This window comes from Dermacentor albipictus, chromosome 1 (assembly GCF_038994185.2).
Source record: "Dermacentor albipictus isolate Rhodes 1998 colony chromosome 1, USDA_Dalb.pri_finalv2, whole genome shotgun sequence".
NCBI classification, from domain to species: Eukaryota; Metazoa; Arthropoda; class Arachnida; order Ixodida; family Ixodidae; genus Dermacentor; species Dermacentor albipictus.
The window spans coordinates 105877736-105902431 of record NC_091821.1 but is presented as its reverse complement, the minus strand read 5'-3'; the positions used below and the strand labels follow the sequence as shown (position 1 = coordinate 105902431).

Sequence of the window (24696 nt, the reverse complement as noted above, 5' to 3'; positions counted from 1 at the left end):
CAGTAATTGACAAAGCCAAGCCTACAGCAGGCTAGTCATTAAAGCGTTCACTTCTTCAGACCTAAGCTCGTGCTCATCTTCCTCAGCTTTGTGCAGAGCTGCGCAACATATTTCCACTTGGCGTGGAAGCGCCGTACCACTGCTTTTTTGGCAGAAAAGGACTGGTAGCCTTTTAGACGGCTGACCTGAACGACGTGATTGGAAATCTGCATGGAGCGTGTAACAGGTGCGACCGGAGACATATCGTAGGTTACGTTGGTTACATAACAGAGGACCCGGTAAGGGCCGGAGTAGCGGGATATCAGTTTTTCCGTGAGGCCTAAACGGTGGGTGGGCGATCGCAAAGGGACAAGATCCCTGGGAATATAATCGGCGTCCCGGTGACTACTGTCACAAATGCTTTTATGCTTGTTCCGAGAAGCACAAAGGCGATGGCGAGCAACTTGGCGTGTTTCTTGGGCTCGAGCAATGACATCGCTTGTATACTGAGACACGGACTCTTGAGGGGTAGACAGTATTGTAATAAAAAGCAATACTGGATCTCGGCCGCAAAATAAATAAAATGGTGAGTAACGTGCAGTCTCGTGGCGCGATGAATTGTACGCGAATATGACCAACGGGAGAGCAGTATCCCAGTCACGATGGTCATCAGAAACATACATGAACAGCATATCTGTTCTAGAGCATATCTGAAAACATCGGCTCTCAATTGTTTGTCAAAACACACAGCAGTTGATAGTGCTTAAGCCGGCACACGCATGGAAGGAAAGAAATAGTGCAATAACCACTGTTGACCTGAAGCTTAAAGGGAAGCTGAAACGGTTTTCAGTTTCCATGAATTGCTGGGATGGGAAGAGGAGACCTAATAATTTACGGTTCCGAAATTTTTTTCTTCGTTTTGTTAATAGAAGGGGCGGAAATCGCTTCCTAAATCACCCCCGCGGACACGCCCCCATCGCTTCCCGGAGCGCCGGGTGAGGTGGTTGCAAGAGGAGAGAACCGGCGAGAGTGACGTCGTTCGCGGGGACCGAGCTGCCGGACCGGCGTGCTGGCATGTGTTGGCATGCCTCTTTCCGTCCTGCGCTTTACTGAACGACGCTACGAGAGATCTGCCGCCGCCGCCCCCGCTCACGTTTGTTTTCTTTTGCGATTTTCGTAAACTCTTCTTTCCTTCTGTGCTGCGTGAGTGCCTACAGCCAAGGGCGCCCAACATGCCCTCGTTCTGTGCAGCATTCGGCTGCGCGAACACAGGCGGGCGAGACGATGTGGTGTTTCACAGGTTCCCGAAGGACAAGAAGCTTGCAGCGCAGTGGGTCCGTGCGGTGAGGAGAGATAAGTTCGTGCCAACAAAATCAGCTGTGCTGTGCTCGGACCATTTCCGCGATAGCCGGATAGCCTTACGACAAATGCGGAAACTCGTTGTTGCTAGCGTTGCTATACTCCGTTTCATACATCAGGTGCAACGCTGTGGAGGCTTGAGATACTTCTTGCAGTCGCTGCGTTCGCACTTAGAAAAAGTTCGGTGTTTCTTGACCCGATTTTTGAGAAAATTTTCTATATATAGGCTCAGTTCTGAATATAAAAAACAGAATTTACCCATAGAAACAATTCGTGTACTTATACGGCTGCTAACACGTTCTTTTAAATCAATTTTCTTTTTGCAGCCCGTTTTCAATTGCAGCCCGTCGCGGCAGGTTCACGTGCATGCTCGCGCGAGCAAACACCACTGGCACGCTGCGAAGCATAGATGGAAACGCGCGCAGTAATAAATTTTGGTGACCGGATTCGTGCGTAGCTTCCACAGCGTTGCACTGAGGTATGAAATGGAGTATAGGCTTGCCTACTGACATTCGACGTACGGTTGCAGTTATCGTGTTTACCACACGGCGGTGCTAAAACTGCCTAATATCTTTATGTCAACACTGGCATGGAGCACGCATACCGATTCTTGATCGAGCCTCAATCGCAAAGTCGTCGAACCATAGTATGAATATTGCACATATAAAACCTCTGGCCATCTCTGGATGTGATGATAAGCAACTTCCATGACTGCACCTCGCAGCACTGCATGTGCGCGCTTTGAAACGCGGCACTTATGATCGCGATCGTGTATCAACACTCAAAAAACCACGGGACTTTAGACAAGCAGCGGCAAGGTGCTTGACATCGCGGAATTGCACCCGTGTTTACAATCTAATGAGATGTCAATGCTTCGGCCTTCTTCCAGCAGCAAGTTCCAAGTGACACTTTAGCGCATTTTTTCTCCCGTCATTGGAACGTGCAGCTACATGAAAAAAAAACCATACGTACCAGCTAAGATTTCCAACGCGCGAGAAGGTGCACACATCGCTCTCGCTTTTGGCACACTCAACATCGTCGTTGCCGCCGTTGCCGCCATCGCTTTCCGTATCGGCTGTCGGTTCGAACATGTACGGCGAAAATACAAGCTGTCCGAGACAGCGAGAACGTTGCGTAATGCTTACAACTCAGCTATGAAGCCAGAACAGAACAGCGTGCTACGCTCTGAAACGGCGGCGCCGACCGGCGACTGCCGCGAATCACGTCACAGTGGCCCCGACCAATCACGGGCAACAGCGGCGTTCGCGCGATACCCTGAGGCGCTGGTGCGCGTTTTCATGAAAAAACAGCCGCTTGCGTTTGTTTCCGCTCTTTTTGAACCAGATATTCGTGTTCAAGGGACTCAAAACTGTAGAATGCCGCAGAGAACTCATTTTTTTCGAAAAGTGTTTCAGCTTCCCTTGAAGTCAGATGTTGGGGTACAAATCCTTACAGTGGTATAATTTTCTAATATTTTTATTACCTCGTGCTGTAGTGAAAATTGCGCCAATAGATAACTTCATGCTCGTCGCTCTGATGATGATGATGTATGGGGTTTTATGGCGCAAGGGCCAGGTATCGCCAAAGAGCGCCATGTCTGTGGTAATGGGTTTGCAGTGTACTTATGATTACTATGAAGTTGGTGTGACGTGGCTGTAAATGGGCCTTAAAATATACGCTCTAAAGTGCGTAAAATCTGTATAATAAAATTATGGCGATGACGTATGATGAATGGTTAGATGCATTTAAAAGAATGATACGATAGGTAAAATATATCAGATTATAAGAAATGCCAGAGCACTACTGCCGCCTTAGAGCCCTGGAAACATAAAAGCCTGGAGGCATGTGCTATGCAAAACAATTATCGCAGTGGCATCCTCTGGAGAGAGGAGGCGCTACGAATGCATGGGACTAATAACATGTAAGACCACATCTCTGAGGAAACCTAAGACTGTGTCTGTATTAAAAAGTGGTTCTGGACCAAGAAGCATTGCAGGATGTAGAGGAATGTGCTGTCGGTATGCTAATGAAAAACGTCTCTTTCTCTCAGATTCGGCTTCCCGACACTCCAGGAGTACGTGGAGTCAACCTCTCCCCGCATCTACCACAGGTTGGAGGCTCACTTCCGGTGAGTAGAAAATTATGGGTGCCAAACATGTGTCCTATTCTGAGACGACAGAATAGGACATCTGTACGGCGTGATTTTGTATTCTAGGGCCAGAATCCTAACTGTGGTTTTATCAGGTGGAGCTTATTATCCGTTTCCGCGTCCCACATGTGTTGCCAGTGATCTCGCAGCCTCCTTCGCAAGAAAGGCCTCAGATCTGTGACAGGCACCTGAGCGGTAGGGTTAACAGCTTGCGATGCGATTGACGTGGCCATCTCGTACACCAGAACGTTACCCTCAATGCCCCTATGGCCAGGCACCCAGCATATAATGATACGCTGGTTAGATCTGTACGCTATACACAAGACGGAATATAGTTCATTAAGTACTCGATTTTTGTGTGTATAGAGTGACATCAGGGCCTTCACGACACTTAGGGAGTCTGTATATATCGCTGACTTTTGGAGTTTTGATTTTCTTATATGCTTCACAGCAGACAGTAATGCGTAGGCCTCGGCCGTAAATATACTTGTTTCCGGATGTAGTACATCGGATTCTGAGAGGGATGGGCCGACGGCAGCATACGACACCCCGCCATTAGACTTCGTAGCGTCTGTGTAGAACTCTGCGCAGGAGTGCTTGTGCTGGAGTTCTAGGTAATGAGTTCGTATTTGGATCTCTGGTGCGTGTTTTGTTACTTCTAAAAAGGATATGTCACATTCTATGACCTGCCACTCCCAAGGCGGTAACGACTTGGTTGGATCCATTAGGCGAAGCTCGAGGAGTGGGACACGCATTTCATCACTGAGCTCCCTCACTCGAAGCGAGAAAGGCTTTCTTACAGAGGGGCGATTATGTAAAAGTGTAGTGCAGGTCATATCGTTAACAGTGTTAAAACATCGATGTTGATGATTGGATTGTATTTTTAGGAAATATGTAAGGCTGATGTAAGTTCTCTGTAGATGGAGGGGCCATTCATTTGATTCCGCATATAAGCTTTGAATCGGGCTCGTTCTGAAAGCGCCAGTGGCTAACCGGATACCTAGATGGTGTACAGGATCTAGCATCTTAGCGCGCTCGGGGCGGCAGAGTTATATACTACAGCACCATAATCCAATCGAGATTGAATTAGGCTCTTGTATAGGTTCATTAAACACTTCCTGTCACTATCCCATGTAGTCTGGGATAGAAGTTTCATTAAGTTCACTGTTTTTAGAGATTTTTCTTTCAGATATTTAATGTGTGGAATGAAAGTGAATCTGTAGTCAAATATAGTACCCAGGAATTTGTGCTCTTTGTTGACAGGTATTTGGTGTCCACACAGTTCTAAGGAAGGATTCGGAAACAGGCCTCTCTTTCTTGTAAAAAGAACACAAGAGCTTTTGTGGGGGTTGATTTTAAATCCGTTTTTGTCTGCCCACTTGGAAATCTTGTTCAAGCCCTGCTGCACCTGTCTCTCGCATACTGAGATGTTACAGGATTTGAAGCCGATTTGAATGTCGTCAACGTAGACAGAATAAAGAATGGCAGGTGGTAGCGAAGCACGAAGCGTGTTAATCTTCACGATGAAGAGCGTACAACTCAGCACGCCTCCCTGTGGTACACCTGTTTCTTGTGTGAAAGGTCGCGACAATACGTTGCCGATTTTCACTCGGAAGATGCGATTCAACAAATAGCTTTCAATTATTTTCAGCATACTGCCACAGATGCCCATTTCCGACAAGTCTCGCAAGATGGCGTAGCGCCATGTTGTGTCATATGCCTTCTCCATGTCAAGGAATATTGACATGAAAAACTGCGTATGTACAAATGCGTCCCGAATATATCCTTCAATGCGTACAAGGTGATCTGTTGTCGACCGGCCTTCTCTGAAGCCACACTGATAGGGATCAAGTATATTGTTGAGTTCAAGGAAATGTATGAGTCTGCGATTAATCATTTTTTTCAAAAACCTTACACAGGCAGCTTGTAAGAGCTATCGGGCGATAGCTTGCCGCCATGGATGGGTCTTTCCCCTGCTTCAAAACAGGGACCACAATTGCTTCTTTCCATGCAGTTTTAAAGTATCCCACAGCCCAAATAGTGTTGAAAATTGTGAGTAGTGTAACTTGGGTGTCATTGTGTAGGTTTTTGATCATTTCATACATGATTCTGTCAGAACCCGGTGCGGAGCTCTTGTATGATCTCAAGGCAGCTCTGAACTCGGCAATACTAAAAGGACAGTTTGACGTAGTAGTTCTGCGGAAACCCGCAAGGTGGAGAGAAGTAATGAATAAAGGGAAAATGAGACATCCACCTGTTCGTAGCAATTGCTACAAAGAACCCATACGGATTCCTCGAAAGAAAAGCCTCATAGTTGAAGAAAAATTCGTCCTGGTCCGGGACTCGAACCCGGGACCACCGCCTTTCCGGGGCAGCCGCTCTACCATCTGAGCTAACCAGGCGGCTAGCAGATGGCAGGGCGAAGTCGAATTTGTCGACAACACGAGGCAAAGGCAAGAGTTTGACGTAGTAGTTCTGCGGAAACCCGCAAGGTGGAGAGAAGTAATGAATAAAGGGAAAATGAGACATCCACCTGTTCGTAGCAATTGCTACAAAGGAAACCCATCCGTATGGGTTTCCTTTGTAGCAATTGCTACGAACAGGTGGATGTCTCATTTTCCCTTTATTAAAAGGACAGTTGTATGGTTCATTCTTTCGACATTTTCTTATGAGTAGCTTACATTCTTCTATTTGTTTGTATTTGAGAAAGGATTCTGAATAATTTGTTAGACTTGACACGCTCTCAAACTGCTCCCCAAGTGAGTCTTCCTGATCTTGCAGTGTATCGCCCTGTGTATTTACCAGAGGGAGTGAGTACGTTGGTCGACCTCTAATTCTATTTACCCTGTTCCAGACTTTGGCCTCATCTGTAGACGAGTTAATACTCGATAAAAAGTTCTGCCAACTTTCTCTTCTGGCCTGCCTGCGGGTTCTCCTGCCTTGAGATTTTACTTTCTTAAAGTTGTTAAGATTCTCTGCAGTGGGGGAAGCGCGTAGCAACCCCCACGCTTTGATCTGTTTCTTACGAGCAATCCTACATTCGTCGTTCCACCACGGGACACGCCGTCTGCATGCCAAGCCACTTCCTTCAGATATGCATTTAGATGCGGCATCTATTATGAACGCTGTAAAATACTCCACAGCGGCATCAATTTCTAGAGAAGACATATCAGCCCATGAGATGCTAGATAGAGTTCGAAATTTCTCCCAGTCGGTTGTATCTATCTTCCACCTAGGAGCTTTTGGGGGAAATTCATTTTCTTTAGATGTTCTTAGCAGTACGGGGAAGTGATCGCTCCCGTAAGGATTGCTCGCAACCTCCCATTTGAGTTCGGGCAGTATAGACGCGGAAACTATACTAAGATCTATTGACGAAAAAGGATCTGTTTGCAAGAGAGTAATATGTGGGTTCTTTCTTATTTAGAAGGCACGCTCCAGAAGAAAAAAAGAACTGTTCAACGAGACGACCTCGCGCATCGATACGAGAGTCTCCCCACAAGGTGCTGTGTGCATAGAAATCGCCAAGAACAACATAAGGTTCTGGCAATTCATCTATGAAGGACTGAAATTCGGGTTTGTTTAATTTGTAATGTGGGGGTATGTAAAGCGAACAAATAGTGATGAGTTTGTTTAGCAGGACAACTCCAACCGCCACTGCTTCGAGGGCCGTTCGTAGCTGTAAGCGTTGACACGCTATGCTTTTTTGAATTACAATGGCAACACCACCCGATGATGCGATAGCATCATCGCGATCTTTGCGAAAAGTAACGTGCTGTCGAAGAAAATTTGTGTGCTTTGGTTTTAGGTGCGTTTCCTGTAAACACAGCACTTTTGGATTGTGTTGGTGGATGAGTTCTTGTACATCATCAAGGTTTCTCAGAAGACCTCTGACGTTCCATTGTATGATTTGTGTATCCATATTTAAAGTAATTTGGTGCTGTGTATACGGAAACAGAAGTGATGCATTAGATTACAGAGCTCTTGCGAGGCCCTGTAACCGAGGTTCTGCTTTTTCTGGAGCGTTCGAGGGAGCCTCGCCGCTCCTTAGGCGCTTGGTGCGCCATGGGGATAGGTGTTGTGTCCATTGCCTCTTGTGAGGCGCCGGACACGTGCTCTTGCGAGCGAGAAGTCACTAGAGAGGGCCCCACCTTGGAGGGCAAGACTCCTACGCCCACCAGCCCGGAGGTCGATGGGGCTCCCTGAAGGATTTGGCTGCGCCGGCTGCAGGAAGGGGCCGGTGAGGCCGGGGCAGCCTCGGCTGCGCCAACCTTCGGGGTCGATGATCCCTCATTCTGGGTTGACGCAGCAGCGCTAGCTGCAACCGCCGCGGGGGCAGATGGCGTAGCTGCCGACTCACTGCTTGTGGGTCGGACAGCCGCCGGAGGCCGTTGTGACGCTGCCCCTTGACGCGCTACTTTGGCAAAGTTTTTCTTTGGCAGGTATGCTACCCGCCTGCGGCCTCCTTGAATGAGATATTTTCTTTCACTTTGATCGTTACTATTTCTTTTTCTTTATTCCAGGATGGGCACGACCGCGAGTACGCGGCGTGCTCTCCATCACAGTTTACACAGTGGAGAGCGCTCTCACAAGTTTCAGTGGTGTGTTCTTTGGCACTGCATTTAGCACAAGTTTGGCGGCCACGGCAGCCCTGCGAGCTGTGGCCGAAGCGCTGGCATTTGAAACATCGGAGTGGATTGGGCACGTAAGGCCTGACACGGAGCTTTATGTACCCGGCCTCGATTGATTCGGGCAGGACACTTGAATTGAAGGTGAGAATTAGGTGTTTGGTCGCAATTTCTTTACCATCGCGCCTCATCTTTATTCTTTTCACATTAACAACATTTTGCTCATTGAAGCCCTCTAGGAGCTCTGCCTCTGTCAGCTGAAGCAGGTCATCATCTGAGACAACGCCGCGTCTAGTGTTCATAGTGCGGTGCGGAGTCACTGTCACTTGAAAGCTCCAAAAGACACTAGATTGGGTAGCTTTTCGTATTGTTTCAGGTCACGGAGCTCCAGAAGGAGATCTCCACTTGCCATCCTTGATGCCTTGTAACCTGGACCAAGAGCCTCAGTTAAAGACTTCGAAACTAGAAATGGGGAGATTTTGCGTACTTGTTTATCTGGCTTTTCCGAATGAATGACGTGAAATCGTGAGAAGTTGGGTCTTGGTCGTCCAAAAAACTGAAATACTAGGGTGCCTCGATGCACGCCCGCGCTCCGTTTAGGGTGAGGACAACCACGTCGTCTGCTAGCGCGGCCGCCATTTTCTTGCATACGCTGGTCGCGGTGCGCGCGTTGGCTGCGTGACGCGCCTTGAATGTGCTGGCCCCGCTGGCAGTGGGGGCTTGTATGGGCCTTTACCTTTGATAATTATACCTTTTCTAGGGTAGATGAAAACTAGGAGTAAAGATTTGGTGACGCATTCGCTATTTCGAGACGATTAGTGATGGTATATCGGATATCTTTTTTTTTTAACGTTAGATGAGCACGGCGGGCAACTTCTCGCCGTCGTGCACTTGCTGTCGTTGCGCTGACATATGGACAGAGCGGTAAGTAGGCGAAGTACGCGAAGGAAGGGAACTGCTGCATATTCAACTACGGATGCACGGCATGTTTACGTCCACTAGTAATATTCTTCGCCGTGGTGACATAGGATTACCTGGCTGCAAACTGTCATGCGTAGACCATGCAATTAAAACATGAAGGCTTAGGCGCAAGGAAAAACAATGATTTAATACCTTGATCCACAAATACGTGATGTTTAAAATGATAACGAAAACACTTCACTGCAGTTGTAATGCTGCTTATGATTACTACACTTAACTTTTTCTCATGCTTATGTGCATGTATACGAAAAGTTCATACTTAATACAGCGTCTTTAAGTTAAACTAACACCAGCACAAGTTTTGCTTCCGTGACCTCCGGCACGTGTGGCTGGGTACTGACGTAAATGGATACGTAGCCGCAGTCTTGTGTAGGTGGCTATCAGCATTTTAGATATTGCTTCCCTGTGGTCTGCGCATGTGTTCAGGCATGGCCGGTCTACCTTCGCAAGGTATTCCGTAAGCGATTTCAGCGGGGACTTCATAGTGTGTATATTGTTTGTGCACCACGCGATAACACCCGTGAAGTGCTCCTCGTAGTTCTTTAGAGTGCGGATCACTTCACTGCTCGGATAGATCAAGTTCCGTCCATCCCTTACATACTCCTTGAGAACTGTCAAAGAGGCATATTCATTGCTTGCTGCCCCAAGGAGGGCATCCTTGCATTGGGAACAGGATACGTCCTTTACGATGCTTTTCAGGATGAAGCCACCAAGGTAGTATAAAATACAACATTCCGTTGACGTCAGCTCCTCAATGAACAAAATCTCAGAGTCGTCTATTTCTTCGGACAAATTTTCTGAGCACTGCTTCTTTGCTTGAGAAAGGAGGTCGACGAGGTACTCTCGATCATCAAGCTCATAGTTTGTTGTTCGCGGTGTGTGTAGAAACTGGCTCACGCTCACAAGCCTCAGAGCACATTTTAAGTCATATGCCGTTGGCACTGGCTTCTTTAGGCGTACTACAGAAAAAAGATTTTCGAGGCAGTCTTGAAGTAGCCTGCTCGTTAGGAAAAATTCGTAGCGTTCATTGCCTAGGAAAACTTCTTGGAGGCGAAGGACGACTGTCGTGGAAATGAGGAGCCCAGCTTCGGATGGTTTCCATTGAGATGTGGCGCCCATATTCATCCCTTGAATTGTTTCTGCTGCAAGGCGCAAGGTTTTCAGAGCGGCATAATATTTGTCCATATTCCGGTTGCTTAAAGCTAAAGTGGGATGGCGTGACGACATCAAGGCATACCACTTTGACACCAGATCCACGAACCATGCTGTCGTTTCCCCAGATGGGTCAAGCAGCCCTTCTTTTACCAAAAATCGGATGGCCGGTGCAGCTTCTCTGAAGAATTGGAGAGCTACACTAACCTTCATTTTTGTGAAGTGGCCGCTGCTCACATGAACCTCCGATAGGGCAGGGGCTACTTTAAGTTCCCTTTCTGCGTCGTAGTCCACTACTGCCTGGACGTGCTCCAGTTTCACGTTCGGTGACGGAAGGTTGTTGTCGAGCACGGTGGCAGCGCTCAGCGTAAAAACTTTGGAGCTTAAAAGTTGCCCTCGTAGGTTCTTCAACACATGTGCTGCATCGGCAGTGAAAAAAAGCTCTTTACCGTCCAAACATGGGTGTGGTATCGAGCACACTGTGGTGGAATTTCTATGGCTCGAAAACCCGAATTCTCGCCACATTGCTCGATTTGCTGATCCTATGTCACATGTCACTGCACGGACTCTTAGGGAAATCTGGCTACAGCGCCGGGTGATGTCGAGAACATAGTCTTTGAGCAGGGCACCTTCCACGTGTCGGCCAGTGAATTCATATCCGATGACTTGCTTCCACCGCTGATTAATTCCGCCCAACATGAACACCAACGCGTGATTGGCGGGCTCCTCTGGCTTTGAAGGAAGTGTTGTACCTCCAAGGAGAATGTCTTCACTTCTATCCAATTCAAACGCCGTAGCTATTTCCATCTCGTCTAGAAACAGCACGCAGTCTTTTTCCACGTTTTCCATAGTCTCTGCCTTGCACTTCATGACGTCAAAAACTTCTTGAAGAATTCCTGGAAGGAACCTCAGTCCCTGGATCCTCCGCGCCAACGTCCTGCTGGACGGAAGAGGATAACCCAACTTCCTCAGTGTCTCATAGCCGGTCGTTCCGCGAGCAAACTTAATTTGCAAACCTTGTTTAACTGTCTCCGCAGACCATGTGTGACCCTGGGTGCTATTTTTAGAAAGAGCGGAAATCTGATCTGAATTCAAGAACCGCGTATTTCTTGCGAAATTATCCGCCTTACTTTCAAGCTTTTGCACTTGCTTTTTGAGGTTTTGGATTGCGTTCTTAGCAATTGTGTGATGTTCTTGAAGAGTGGCGTATTTTCTTTCCATGTCTGCCAACTGCTTTTTCAACTCAGCACAATTCCTTTGCGCCTCGCTAGCTGTGGGAGTTTCATCTGTCGAGCTTGGAATTCTGACGTGCAAAGCTTCGTCACCTGGGTTGTTGACTTGGAAGTTGTTCGATGACGCCTCTTGCGATACCGTGTGAGTTGACTCGGGGAGCATTTCCCCTGCCTCTGATCCGGCGTGAGGTACTTCAGGGTTGATTACCTATTCATTGGTGGATATGGGCACAGGCTGCGTTCTGTCTCTAGGTGGCTTTCGCTTCCTTAGAGCAACTGGAAGCAGAAAGGTACACAAACCGATTATCAAACTAAGCACTAAGATGAGGGAAAACGCGGTATCAAGGAATATGGAAAATCAAGACAATGCGGAAACAAGGCATGGCCAGCGTCTCGGCAATCTTTATTGAGTTTTCAGTTTTCCACAAAGAAAACCTAAGGGTAGGAGGGCAAATAGGTATACATAAGTACCTGACTAGGTATCCGCTCCCTGTAATAATTACAATGTCGACTTGGTTAATTACACATTAATTAGCCAACGCGACTAATTCCCTTTTTCAAGAGGAAATGTGTTAAGTGGGTGCGTTGAGATTAAGGTTGTTGCACGAACCGATCGACAGTACAACTGATTAGGTAGAAATGCTTTTCGATATGAGCGGCAGAAGCAGCATTGATACACACACGCGCACATACGTACATACATACGTACAATCATACATACATACATAATCTTTTAAAATCAAAATAAGTGACGCATGTCGGGCCAGCGGCTCAAATACTGCTGAAATGTTTCCGAGCGACCACCACTCTTTCGGTAACGAATGTATGCACTTTCAAAGAATGAGGCGGTGAATCAAACGGGAAATACCTACCTCTGAATGGGAAAACCGTTGGTACAGCATTTGGTTTCAGCTTCTTCCATCCATCTGCTCGGTTTTGTTCAAAACAGGATTCTTCAAAGTGAGCCTGCACGAAAAAGTATTGTTAATATAGGTGCCTTATTCACCCGAGAAATAAGATTAAATGACATTAAAAGAAGGAAACCGAACGAACTGACACCGGCACACATATGGGCTCACATCTGCACACATGCACAAAATAAGGCGTCATTCACAAATTTTTTCACCTCCATGCGCTACTTCCGTGACTTATGATATAAAGCTGGAATAAATGTCATGAATAGCATAATTTTCGCACACAAGAAAAAGTATAAAAGACCTTTATTTGAAACAACACGGAGTAAGCGCGAGCATAACGCGTCGCATGCTCTTTTGCGCTCCGGGATTCGCCCTCCACACTGCTATATGCGCCTGTCAAATATGGGTAGCGAGGGCTTTTGGTGAAGCAAGCGTGATGCGTGGCTGAGAAAGATCGTTTACATTTTTATAAGGCTGTGCCTTATTTCGTGATGCCAAGCGAAATAAATAGAGCTGCAAATGTGACTGGGGTTTCATGTCGGCCCCCAGCTCTAAGAGGCTACGTCCGTTTGCAGCGATCAAATATCAGAAGGCCGCAAAAGCATGATGACGGCTCTAACATGAACACATAAAATCGTACGTCTGGTTTGTAGAAACAGTTGCACAGACAAGCTGTACGTAAGCCTAAACATAGATTTGGCGTTGCTGAGAAATTGGGTACTTACACTGCAGATACACGAGTAGTTCGTCGGCTGCCACTTGTCCCGCTTGATTTTCACAGTCCACAGAAGTCGTCTTTTTTGGTCTCTAGGAAATGAAAACATTCTCCAGCCATTCTTAGCGCTGTTAGTGCACTGGGGAACGCAGCAGCCAGGCATTCTGCAAAGAGACTGCGTGAAGAATGCCGCTTTCCGTGTAGGGAGTGAAAGTCGGCGTGCCGGCGGGAACGGATTGCAAGAAAATGGCGGCGGCGCCTCGCGAAAACTGGTTTTGGCGGCGACGACCCCTTCAAAGAGTGGCGCCACCCTCTGCGGAGAGCGGGCGCACATCGAGGCACCCTATGAAATACATCTTCGGTGCGCCCTCTTTTCTGAGGGCGATCTGGGAGGGGAGGGAAGGAACTAGCCATAGAATAATGTAATTTTCGGCAATAACGCCAACCACCCACCATGGAGCCCTACAAGGGGACGTTACAGGGACTGTAAGAACAGGTCCTGCGAACGCCAGCTGTACGTTATCACTATAACCAAATATGAGATAACCTAGGTTGGATATTCACACAAGGTTAACGCTTGCTGCCTGGAAAAATTGGAAGTAAATGGAAACTAGGAGAAGACAGGAAAGATGAAAAGTCAGAGCAAGACGAAGGCTGGAGGGAGAGAGAGACAGGAAAAGGCAACTACCGATTCCCCCCCCCCCCCCCCCGGGTGGGTCAGTCGGGGGCGCCGTCTACGTGAAGCCGAGGCCAAAGGGGTGTGTTGCCTCCGCCGGGGGGCCTTAAAGGTCCAAACACCCGGCATTGGCTCATAGCATAACCCTCATTAGTTCTTGAACGAAAGGGTACTCCCAATTAAATTTTCCGAAGCGCGTTCTCTCTGCAGCCTTACCAACAGCCAAAAATTTCATTCGCCAATTTTGACACTTTATTTTTTTCTTCGTTGGTCACTGGTAACCGTGGCTCCCTGTCGAGAAGGACGACACTCCGTCTGGCACAAGTCGCTACTCTGCGAGATTCGAGTTCTTACAATAAATGTGTCTTCTCGCTGAACTTAGTGACGAATTTCCAGCACCAATGCGTTTGTAGTGAGAAAAGTAGTAGTGTATCTTTCCCAAGACGGGTACCCAAGTTTACACTGCACTGGTTTTCCGGGTGCATCTGCGAATGGTCAGTTTCTTGATTTCAAGAGTACTTAGATTTACTTCGTTTCTTATTACTTTTAGCGATTGTGGACTTTCGCACGTGACCTGTCCAAAAGAAGTCGGTTGTTTGCGCTCCATGTGTGCCCGTGCTCTCGATGGCTCTGTCCAGTACATAGAGCAAAAAATACTGAACGTCTCAAAGGTAGCCGAGGCCGGTATTATGCAAATATTCTTTTAGGACGGCTCTATTCATTTCTTATCGTGCGCCGCCCACGCCAAGCCGATTGTGGTTGGAGCGACGGAATCATCAGAATCGCCAGAAGCGGAACGCCGCTCGGGTCACTGACGAAGCGTGATACGGATTGGACAGCTTTAGAATAGCGTTTGTCGCCTTATACGTACGTTAAACGTAAGCACCTTTGTGGGATGTTATGGTGCGCGTACCTTTCAAGTCTTTTAGTTTACCGTACGGAAATGCAAATATAAAGAAGACGTTATAAAACAAGGCGCCTTCTAGTGCCTCTTGCCAAACGTATCCAAGCCAAGACGATCCATTAGCAACCATCCTGCTGTTACTATGCGGACGCGTCACGTTAAACCTTGGGCGCCAGAATCACCGAACGATCTCACAAAATGGACGCACTATACGCTCATAAGTAACCTTTCAGGTGAGTTCACAGGAAGCGAAAGCTCATTACATTAGTTACTGGCGATCAACGCGAGTGAGACCGTAGCCATCATGAGAATTCACGCTGAAGCGGGAGCCATCGGTGCCGCCATGTTCGCCACGCTATTTCTTAGCGTCCGTAAACATTACGAACGTTTAACTCTCAAAATAACGTGCGTTATCATAGCGCACGTCAACCACAGAGACCCAATAACATTCGGAGCATGCGCAGTGAGGGCGACGCTATTTTTTGCGTACGTACTGCGTTTACGTTTGGTTGCAAACGCTATTCTAAAGCTGTGTAATAACTGGAAAGGGATTGAATGATGGAATAATGAATTTATTTCTCCGGTTTACAACAGAAAGGAAGCAGAAGCTAAAGGCCGTGTGGCCTGACAAAGGCTTCTGCACTTACAACAATTCGGCACGCAAGCCGTACGCAGCGCACAAATCATACAGATATACTGAAATCAACCGGAGTGTCGGGATACAAAGTAATATTTTCGTTAAAAAATTAAAAAAAAGATGACTTCAAGAAATACACTTAAGGTACATTATGAGGTATTTTGTTTTAAGCTATAACTATAACCCGGGAACTAAAGAAAGAAGTGACAATTTATACTACGGTTCTAATCATACAAGCTCAATATTGTTTGCAATGACAAAGGTTTTGTATGATTTATTCGGACTTTCCATAATTTCATTATGAAAATCACGTAGGCGACTTAGCAGTGTAGGCACCTGGTAACTAACTAGTTGTTTTCCGTAATTGGTTGTTATTTTAGGTGCTCTCATATTATGTTGCCGTAAGCTGCAATGCAGATTGGTAGGTACATTAAGGATATACTGTGATTTGTTTTGTTTAATGTATTGCATCAACTTGTAGTAATATACCTGGTTTTCCTTTAACATATAATATTTATAAAAGATAGCTTGGTTCTAAAGTTTTGTACAAGACCACGATATCCCTCGAATGCACGTAAGACTCTCTCTTGCAGTACTATCACTTTATTATAGTTTTTTTGCGATGTAGTGCCCCAAATTATTATGCAATAGGTTAAGCGAGAATCAAAAAGTGCGTAGTAGAAGGAATGTTGGAACCACGGAGGAACCAGGGTGCTCAGTCTCTATAAACAACCGACAGTTCTACTTAGTTCCATATCAATTTGGTCGACGTGCATGTTCCAGGCCAAATCTTCCTGGAACCACACTCCGAGAAATTTCTGACATTTACCTGTTCTATCGTCCTATATTCAAAAAGAATAGCTATACTGCAGTTACGTAGTTTATTAGTTCAAGCAAAGGTAACACATTTTGCTTTAGAAGAATTCATTTGTAACTTATTATGTTGTAACCAGCAAGAAAGTTGCATCAGGTAATTGTTAACTTTCACGTCGAGCTCTGTAATAGTAGCAGCTAATAACAAGTTAGTATCAGCTGCATATATAACTAATTGAGGAGGCTAGGGGATGTCACAGAGGTCACTAATATAAATTAAAACAAAAGAGGTCCAAGTATTGATCCTTGCGGAACACCCGCTATGATTTCCGCGTAGATGAAATATCATTATTTATGCTGAAATATTGATAGCGATTTGTTAAGTAATTTCGTAAACGTTCCAGTACGATACCTCGTACACAATACCGTTCCAATTTACTAATTAATAAATTGTGGCATACTGAATGAAATGCTTTCCTGAGGTCTAGAAATAAACCTAATGTGTACATTCTATTTTCATTATTTGTTATTATTTTATGTTTGACATTAAGAAGAGCTGCTTCACAAGATATTTTTGGAAACCATATGGCATGTCACTGATTGCGTCATATTTACTGAAAAAGTTTTGTAATTTAATATTCAGGGCACTCTCGAACGCCTTTTATATAACAGGTAAAACAGATATCGGCTGATAATGTGTCATTAAGTGTTTATCATCTCCTTTGTAAATTGGGCATACTAGGGCTATATTTAGAATATATCTGGAAAGATACCGCTTTCAAACATTCCATTTATGATGTGAGCTATGACAGGTGCAATTATATCGTCAATATATTTCAATGGTATACCGCTTTAACATCCTCATACCCAGGAGAGACGTTGTTTTTTTACTTTAAGCAATAGTTGCACAACCTCAGTAGGTGTAAGAGGTGAAAGTATCGTTGAGTTAATCAGACTGAATTTACTCCCTACAGGTGTGCCCATGGGTTCCACCCCGTCGGGATGCTGGGTAATGGAAACGAAATATTCATTCAAAGCAGCTGCCCCTTCTCTGCCTGTCAACACACTAGTGGCTCTCTTTATGTTTGTCAGAGTGTTCTGTCTTTTCGTAGAAGTTAGGTCTTTAACTTCATTACAAATGTTCCTAGGGTCATTTTTTATTTTAGCAAAAAACCGTTCATACTACGTAATTTTTGCTTGCTTGAATTCATCGGTGACCTTATTTCTGTATTTCTTGAACTCGGTCAACAGTTACGCACCCCTGCATTCTACAAATAAGTGATACATTCCGTTTTTTTTTTTTGTTATAATTTTTAAGAATGCAGCATTTATCCTAGGTTTTCGTATTTTCCTACTTCTCTAATTGCACAATTTCAACGGAAACGCTGGGTCGTAGCACAAAAAAACAACTCGTATACCACATTTGTATTTTGTTTTTCAAGTATACAAGACCAGTCTGTTGATAGAATCAGGGAACGGAAATTTTTGAATGATCTTGCGTGCAAACAATGTGTCATAGCTTATTTCCCTCCTTCCCCTTTTTTACGCGCGTAAGGAATGAAACAAAATACAGGCAGATGATCGCTTATCTCAGCGGATAACAGCCCCGCAGCGCAGTCAGTTGGGCGTATATTGGTTATGCATATATCAAAAAGTCACTGTTTGCATCGTTGCATTATCCAAGCCCTAATTCATTAAAAAAAAATGGTCGCTTTTGCTAACACAGCTCGTAATGCTAAAACGGAGAAAAGTGCAGCGGTATTCAGTGGAGCTTACCCAAACGATGCTTTGCTTTCGTACTCGAATCCATGGCCGCTGCACGATTATGTAAACCGGCAAGGTGACGATGTCGTAGACGGTGACAAGAATCCGCAGGAGGACCGCAAGTAACATTGCTACGAACCGACGGGGATTCTACGACGAGAGCGAAATGGCGCACTTTAAGCATAACGCAATTGATGTATATGCCAAAGAGAAATGTCTGCAAGTTCTAGTAATCAGGGACCAAATTAGCAAAGCCTTTGGCCCGTACGAATAAGCGGCGCTTGGACAATGCTCGTGCACCGGTGAGTAACGATATCCACATTCGGGGCACCGGCGAATCACGAACCGTTGTGGCGCGCACGTAGTTGCGTGCAAGCAATGGCCTTGCCGCTTCCGTTCCTAAGTCCTTAAGGTGTTTTCAAAGTGACTGCTCACCAGGCCGCAAATCTCAAATGGACGCGGTAATTAACATCAGTATCTCACACCGAGAAGATAACATCGCACATTATGCAAAAAAGTAGAATACTCACGCTGATGTTACAAAAGTTAATCCACTCTTTTAATATCGCGACGAGCATTTGCAGGGGTTTCCTCGACTGACCCGACTAGCAAACCTGTGATGTCCAAACAGTAGCCGCGGACGCATCTCCACCGGGTCTGAAGCGACGCAAAAAGTATGCACGCAGTATTTAGGATTTTTTTCTTTTTGTAGTCTTGAATGGAAAACTTGTGCACGCAGGAGACCATTCAGCGCGTTCGCCTTGTCAGTATTCGGTCAAGTTGAAGAGCAAACATGTTTGGCTGAACATCTTAATGTTTTCCCGAAATAAAATGAAAACAAGACTATCCAAGAAACCAATTTCCAGAAAGCTGTCTGCATTTTTCTATTGTGTTCTTTTTGGTTCATACTTTGCCCATAACATTGAAGCTATGGCATGTATTCATTTAGGGCCGATGTTCGCTACCGCGTAACGTTTCTCTCTTTCCCGACCTACTTGTGATTACACGCAAGCTGGCCATCGCCCGAACAACAGCTTTTACTATAGCTAACGTGGGTCAGACGCAATAGTGCACTCACAGCTCATTGACCGACGCTTCCAGGCGGCCCCCGTTTGCAGCTGCCGCGAACTTCTCTCACGCAGGCGCGTGCTGGGCCTCCTCGTTGCAGGGCCTGTATTGAACGCGTTGCTTACGGCGGCATACGAGCGAGCAGGCCAGTCAAGCGACGTGCCATGGCAGACCAGTGACAACCAGCGCGCTCTTCGTCGTCCTCGCTCGTGTTTGCAGAGTCCGTGCTGCCCAACCTAGAAAAATGATGACAACGATGCTAACGACGAAATAGACGATGACGATGATTGTCTTCTACAAGAGCACTTACCCACTAAGAGGGATAGGCTAAGAATTAGGCGCAGAGTAACACTAAGGCCGACAAGTACTTTAAGTAGGAAGACAAATGCCAAGGAATACGGAAAGAAGCAAGGACAATGCTTAATTCGAAAATCAAACTAACCCAGTACAATGTATAAAAGGGATAATAAAGAATGAGAGATGAAAGGTCGCTACCCGGCCACGGTGGCTTAGCGCCTATGGTGTTTCGCTGCTAAGCACGAGGTCACGGGATCAAATCGCGGCGGCCGCATTTCGACGGGGGCGAAATGCAAAAACGCCTGAGGCCCATGCATTGATGACGATTTATTGGACCCACTCTGAAACGGGGCGGTGACGAATAGACACCTAGCCTGCTTTAGTTACTCAGGTATGCTATACATGTTCTTCATTCTAACATTTTTGTATGCATCTTTTTAATCTTTTTTTTTATTCCTCAAAACTTTTTTATCGACCTGGGACCATCATTTATGCCTGTAACGGAGCCGGTCGTATCAATCTCTTCCTTGCTTTTTTTCTGCCAAAACTTTAATCGTCTCTTGCTTCTCTCGACTGCTGACCGGTTGATGCTTCCATCAACTTTAAATCCAAGCGGTTCTGGAAGGTGTCCGTTACCTACCGGTTTCACTGGATAAATCCCTTCGCATTCAATTAGGATGTGCTGAGTGGTCCCCGGATTTTGCTGCAGCATAGACATGCCTCATCCAGTTGCGAATATTTGCTTCGGTGTGGTTTTGTCTTTGGGCAACCAGCTCGAGCCTCAAATAGCAAAGCATTTCTCTTCGTGTTATCGTAAAGATTTTGCCTTCTAATTCCTTTCCTCATATTCTTGTAAATCTTCACTGTCTTTTTTGTTTCCCTTCTTTGCATCCAATTCTCTGTTTCTCTCACTTTCTTTCTGGTGACTCCTGGTTATCTGTTTACACTTTCAATTGCCCTGTACTTGGTTGCCAACTTTCTTGGCCTCTTCCTCCATTCTTTGTACACGCTTTTCAGGTACCGATGGTTGTGCACTTAGGAGCATTGGGGTCATTAGGGGCACGTTAAAGATCCCCTGGTGGTCAAAATTAATCCGTAGTCCCCCAATACGGCTTTCCTGATGATCAAATCGTGGTTTTGGCCCGTAACACCTTAGAATTAAATAAAAGGTCGCTGCGTTGAAAATTCGAAGCATAGTGGAGCTGAAGTAAAATGAACGATCAATACAGAAAGGAAGTAATTGACACGGCGACAGTGTAGTTCCACTTGAAGAATAAAATGCAGCACAAGAAAAATTCCTGTTAACAAAGTATGGTTACTACCCTGGCCGAGAAAAGAAGAAAAACCGGCACCGAATAGGGAGTAGATAAGCCTATAGATTACAGTACGTACATGTATGTAAAGATACAAACAAAATAAATTGGCGATACTTTGAGTACTAACTTCGCATGAATGAAAATTATTGAATGACCATATGTAAAATTTGTTACACCTTTAAAATTAAACAAAAAGGACCTGCAGTTAAGGCCAACAGTCCACTGAACGTACTCCACGTCATTTCAGTAGCTCAGGGATGTTTGAGGGCAGGAGAACGAATGATTTGCGTCAATTTGGTTCACGTGGCACAAGGTGGTCCTGCCAGCTGATGCTATAATTGCCAATGGTGCATGGCCACCACGAAGACGTATCGGAGAGAAGCAGAAGTTTCCCATAGACTCAGAGGATAAAGCTCAAATAGAGAGAGAGAGAGAGAGAGAGAGAGTAAACATTCATTTCAAGAATCAGCGTGAAAGCGTTCTTTCTTCACTCAGAGTAGGCGTCTCCCCTAGTCCAGATAGCCGTTAGAAATCGCTGCTTCCCGCGCCTGGTTCACTATCTTGCGCTTATATTCCAGGTCTGAGGCTGCGAGCGAAACCTCCCACGGTTTTTCATGATGCTCTTCTGCTTCATCCTGGTTTTCTGTGGCACCTGCGTAGTTGTTGGGTGGCGCGGACACTCCACCACCATATGACAGACAGTGTCCAGCACTCCTCAGTAGCAGCAGAAGTATAAGAAGCGGATGGGGTGCAGCCTCTGCATTATAATGCCATGCACATAAGTCTCGATCTGGAGGAGCTGGGTCCCTGATGAGTTTGAGGGTGATGTAGTGGGTATGCTCTTCTTTCTAGCTGTCTAGCTGGTAACGTGTGAGGTATCCCAATATTTTCTGAGAATGTCCTCAGGGCACGTCGCCTTACAAGACCTCTCTGGGAGGAAGGCCGGAGGAAAAAATAAAAGTGAGGGGTTGGACCACTCAGTCTTATAATTTCCTATAATAAGACATTTTAACGACAGTGAAACTAGGCATTAATCCGATTGTGACAATTCAGTTATTTTTGATGTATGAACGCCCGACAAAGCGCTTGGGATAGATGCGCCGATTTAGGGAGCACCAGAAAACCGGCAAATGGTGTGCCGGTGCGGTGGTCCAACCGGTCGAACGGCAAGCCAGCATCATTACGAAAAAATTGGATTTGTCGGTGGGAAACCGGCCAGATGGCAACCCTAGAACAAAGCGTAGTACCGAGGCCCCCAAGAGATAGTATTACAAAGACACGTAGCCCAATCTGGTGTAGGCAAAGCCTTTTTTATGGATTACGGCGAAATATAGACAAGTCGTATATACTGAAACAATTTCATTATACAGGGCGCTTTTTTTAGCTGCACCAAAATTTTTAGAGATTGCCTATGGCTGATAGCATAATTCTAACCCTTGATCTAAATTATTCGATAAGGCGGACATTACTTGTACGAGAAATCAAAATTTTCAATTGAATAATTAACATAATTACCCTAATTAACTTTCTCATTCATTAGCTTACATCACATATTTAAATCTACGTATCCGATTGGGACGAATTCTGTGGACAGCACCAGTTCCAAGATAATTTTCAAGGTGTCCGTCGAAATGCGTTGGTGTTCCTCTTTTGTGCTTCAATGCATAAAACAGTGGTTTCTTTTAAAAGTTCATTCACAAAGTTCATCATTTTGTTTCAATAAAATGCACTCTCCCATAGTGTAGATACAAAGCTTCGATTAATTACAAGAATAATATTCTTCATGACAAAAAACAGCAGGCAACGCCAACTCTTCCCGCCAATTTTTCTTCTAAAATTTTATTCTATCATTTTCTAATTGCAGGAATTATTGTCATTCCTCTTCTGCACCGTCTCGTAATCTGATAGCCCGCGGTATAGTTCCTCATGTTGAGCGCAGTGAATGTCAGAACTCGCCACTCGTATTACAACTCATTACGTACTTATAGTCTACGACATGCGTTTTATTTGTTATTTTCGTGAACCAAAGATATACTTGCATAATTTCCAATTGTGATGTCTTCGTAAGCTATCCCTGAAATCTTCCTTATGTATCATATAGCGGAATGCGCGATAAATAACAAACCGAACTGATAATAAATAAGCAGGCCCATTTGAATCTGTTGGTGTGCATTACTTTTCCGTCGCACCTTCATAGCTAAAACATCCCGACAAGTCATCGTGATTTAATCGGGCCAGTAAAAATGTTTGTATTTCCTTTTACCACATAGCTATTAATGTTAATTAGAATCACTTTTTGTGTGTGAGAACAACCAGAGGAAAGAAAGCTTCCGTAAAGATGGGCTGAAGACAGGAAGTAAATAAAAGAACATTAAAAAAAATAAAGCCTGTTCACCGATTGTAAGAGAACAAAATGCTGGACGGAGATGAAACCTTGCGGAAATGCGAAGGATGTTGCATATCATGTGCAGAAGAAATTATAAAGGCATGAGTCGCATAATATGGTCAGCCTCACTAACTCAAGGTAACAACTAACAATTACTGCGGCCTGAATGAAAGCTCGAAGCAATAGAGATAAGTACTTCGCAAAACACGCTGCAGAAGTTGCAACTATTTGGGATAATTGGGGTTCACAAGAAACGATTAAAAGCAAACTAATTCCCGCCCTACAGAGATCCCGTACCCAGTGACGCAGTAGTGGTTTACAAAAAATGACGTCGGATCGCAATTAAGAGGAAGCTTTAGCTCGGGCTGAACTCTGACGCGGCCTATTCAAATACATGTAAAACGCAGAAACGCCTTTCTGAGATGACCTCTGCACGGATTCTAATGAAGTTTGTTGCATTTGAGAGAGAAAGCTAAATTCTAGTCACTGTTGCAAATAGAATTTCGATATAGGGCCTGAATTTTGTTAAAAGAATTTTCAGAAATTTGGAAGTTATAAAAAAATAGAAGTACAAAGTTTACAAGTTAATAGCTCTGCATCAAGGTCATTGAAAGCGTGCAAATTCGTTATATCAATTTATATCTTACGTGAATTTATTACGTTGTGCACAAGGGTTCTGAAAAAGCTGTATTTCCTTATTGCTGAATTGTTCACATTCAAGTGTAACTAATCAATTCTTTTCGCTTTAGATATACTATCAGATGCAGTTCGCAGAATTGCGATATCATCTTTCATTGCTTAGTTACAGAGTTGTAAACATGATAGTTTCGTTTTCTGAAAATGTTTTTCGCCCATTTTTAATATGATTGGCGGCCTTTCTTTCTTTCTTTCTTTATTTGTTTCCATTGCTGAAATACAATGACGGGGGCTAAGATAAAAGCTGCAATGAGGCAGCTAGAGGTGCCCTTAGCCCCCGAAATCAAAAGTCCGAAACGACCAGTCACTAGACTTAAAGGCTTTCTTTTAAATGCAACGAACCTCGTATAATTTGGTGCAGTGGTTGCCGAGAAAAACTAATTTTCTTTTTACATGTATTTAGATAGGAGAACCCGAGCTAAAGCTTCCTCTTAAGGAAGCATTAGCTCGGGGATTCCTATCTAAATACATGGGAAAGGAGAAATCGTTTTTCTCGGCAACCACGGCAGCAAATCTGATGGACTTTGTCGCACTTAGAAGAAAACGTACAAATCTAGTGACTGTCGGTAGCAAAATTTTGATTTAGGTCGTCAATTATTTAATAAAAATTGTCAAAAATCAAAATTTTCAGAAAGCGAAATTGTCGAGTTTACAGCTCTGTAATTCATCAATAAGATAGATATAGGAATTCTGTAAATTTCACCTAATTGTACATCTAAAGCGGACAAAATTGATATATTACACATGGCTCTCAAACTTATCACTAATATGTGAGTAGGACTTTTGCAAAACCCTCGTAGACAATGTAACAAATCGATGTAAGGGAAAAACTGAGATATCCAATTTGTCCGCGTTGAATGCTCTAATGAATGTAGTTTACAGAACTGCACTATCTGCCCCTAGGTGCAGAGATACGAATTTGTAAAGTTCGGGCTTCTTCATTTTTGGTACAACAAAATATTTGAAAATTCCGTTTAAAATATGCAGGCCCTAAATTGAAATTTCGCTTCCAACAGCCACCAGAATTTAA

General features: G+C 44.9%; 1 protein-coding gene across 2 annotated transcripts in view; it reads right to left on the bottom strand.

Annotated features, from left to right (window-relative positions):
• LOC139049111 (fatty acid CoA ligase Acsl3-like) overlaps positions 1-19201 on the bottom strand; it is a 133403-nt gene extending 114202 nt beyond the window's left edge. The window contains exons 1-2 of one of the 2 annotated variants that reach the window (XM_070524333.1): positions 18982-19201; positions 17916-18053 (exon numbers count right to left, since the gene is read on the bottom strand). In XM_070524333.1, the coding sequence (XP_070380434.1) occupies positions 17916-18032 (117 nt within the window). In that variant the 5' untranslated portion in view covers positions 18033-18053; positions 18982-19201. The remainder of the gene's footprint in view (positions 1-17915; positions 18054-18981) is intronic. The other variant, XM_070524341.1, reaches the window with a different exon arrangement.
• Positions 19202-24696: the final 5495 nt, after the last annotated feature.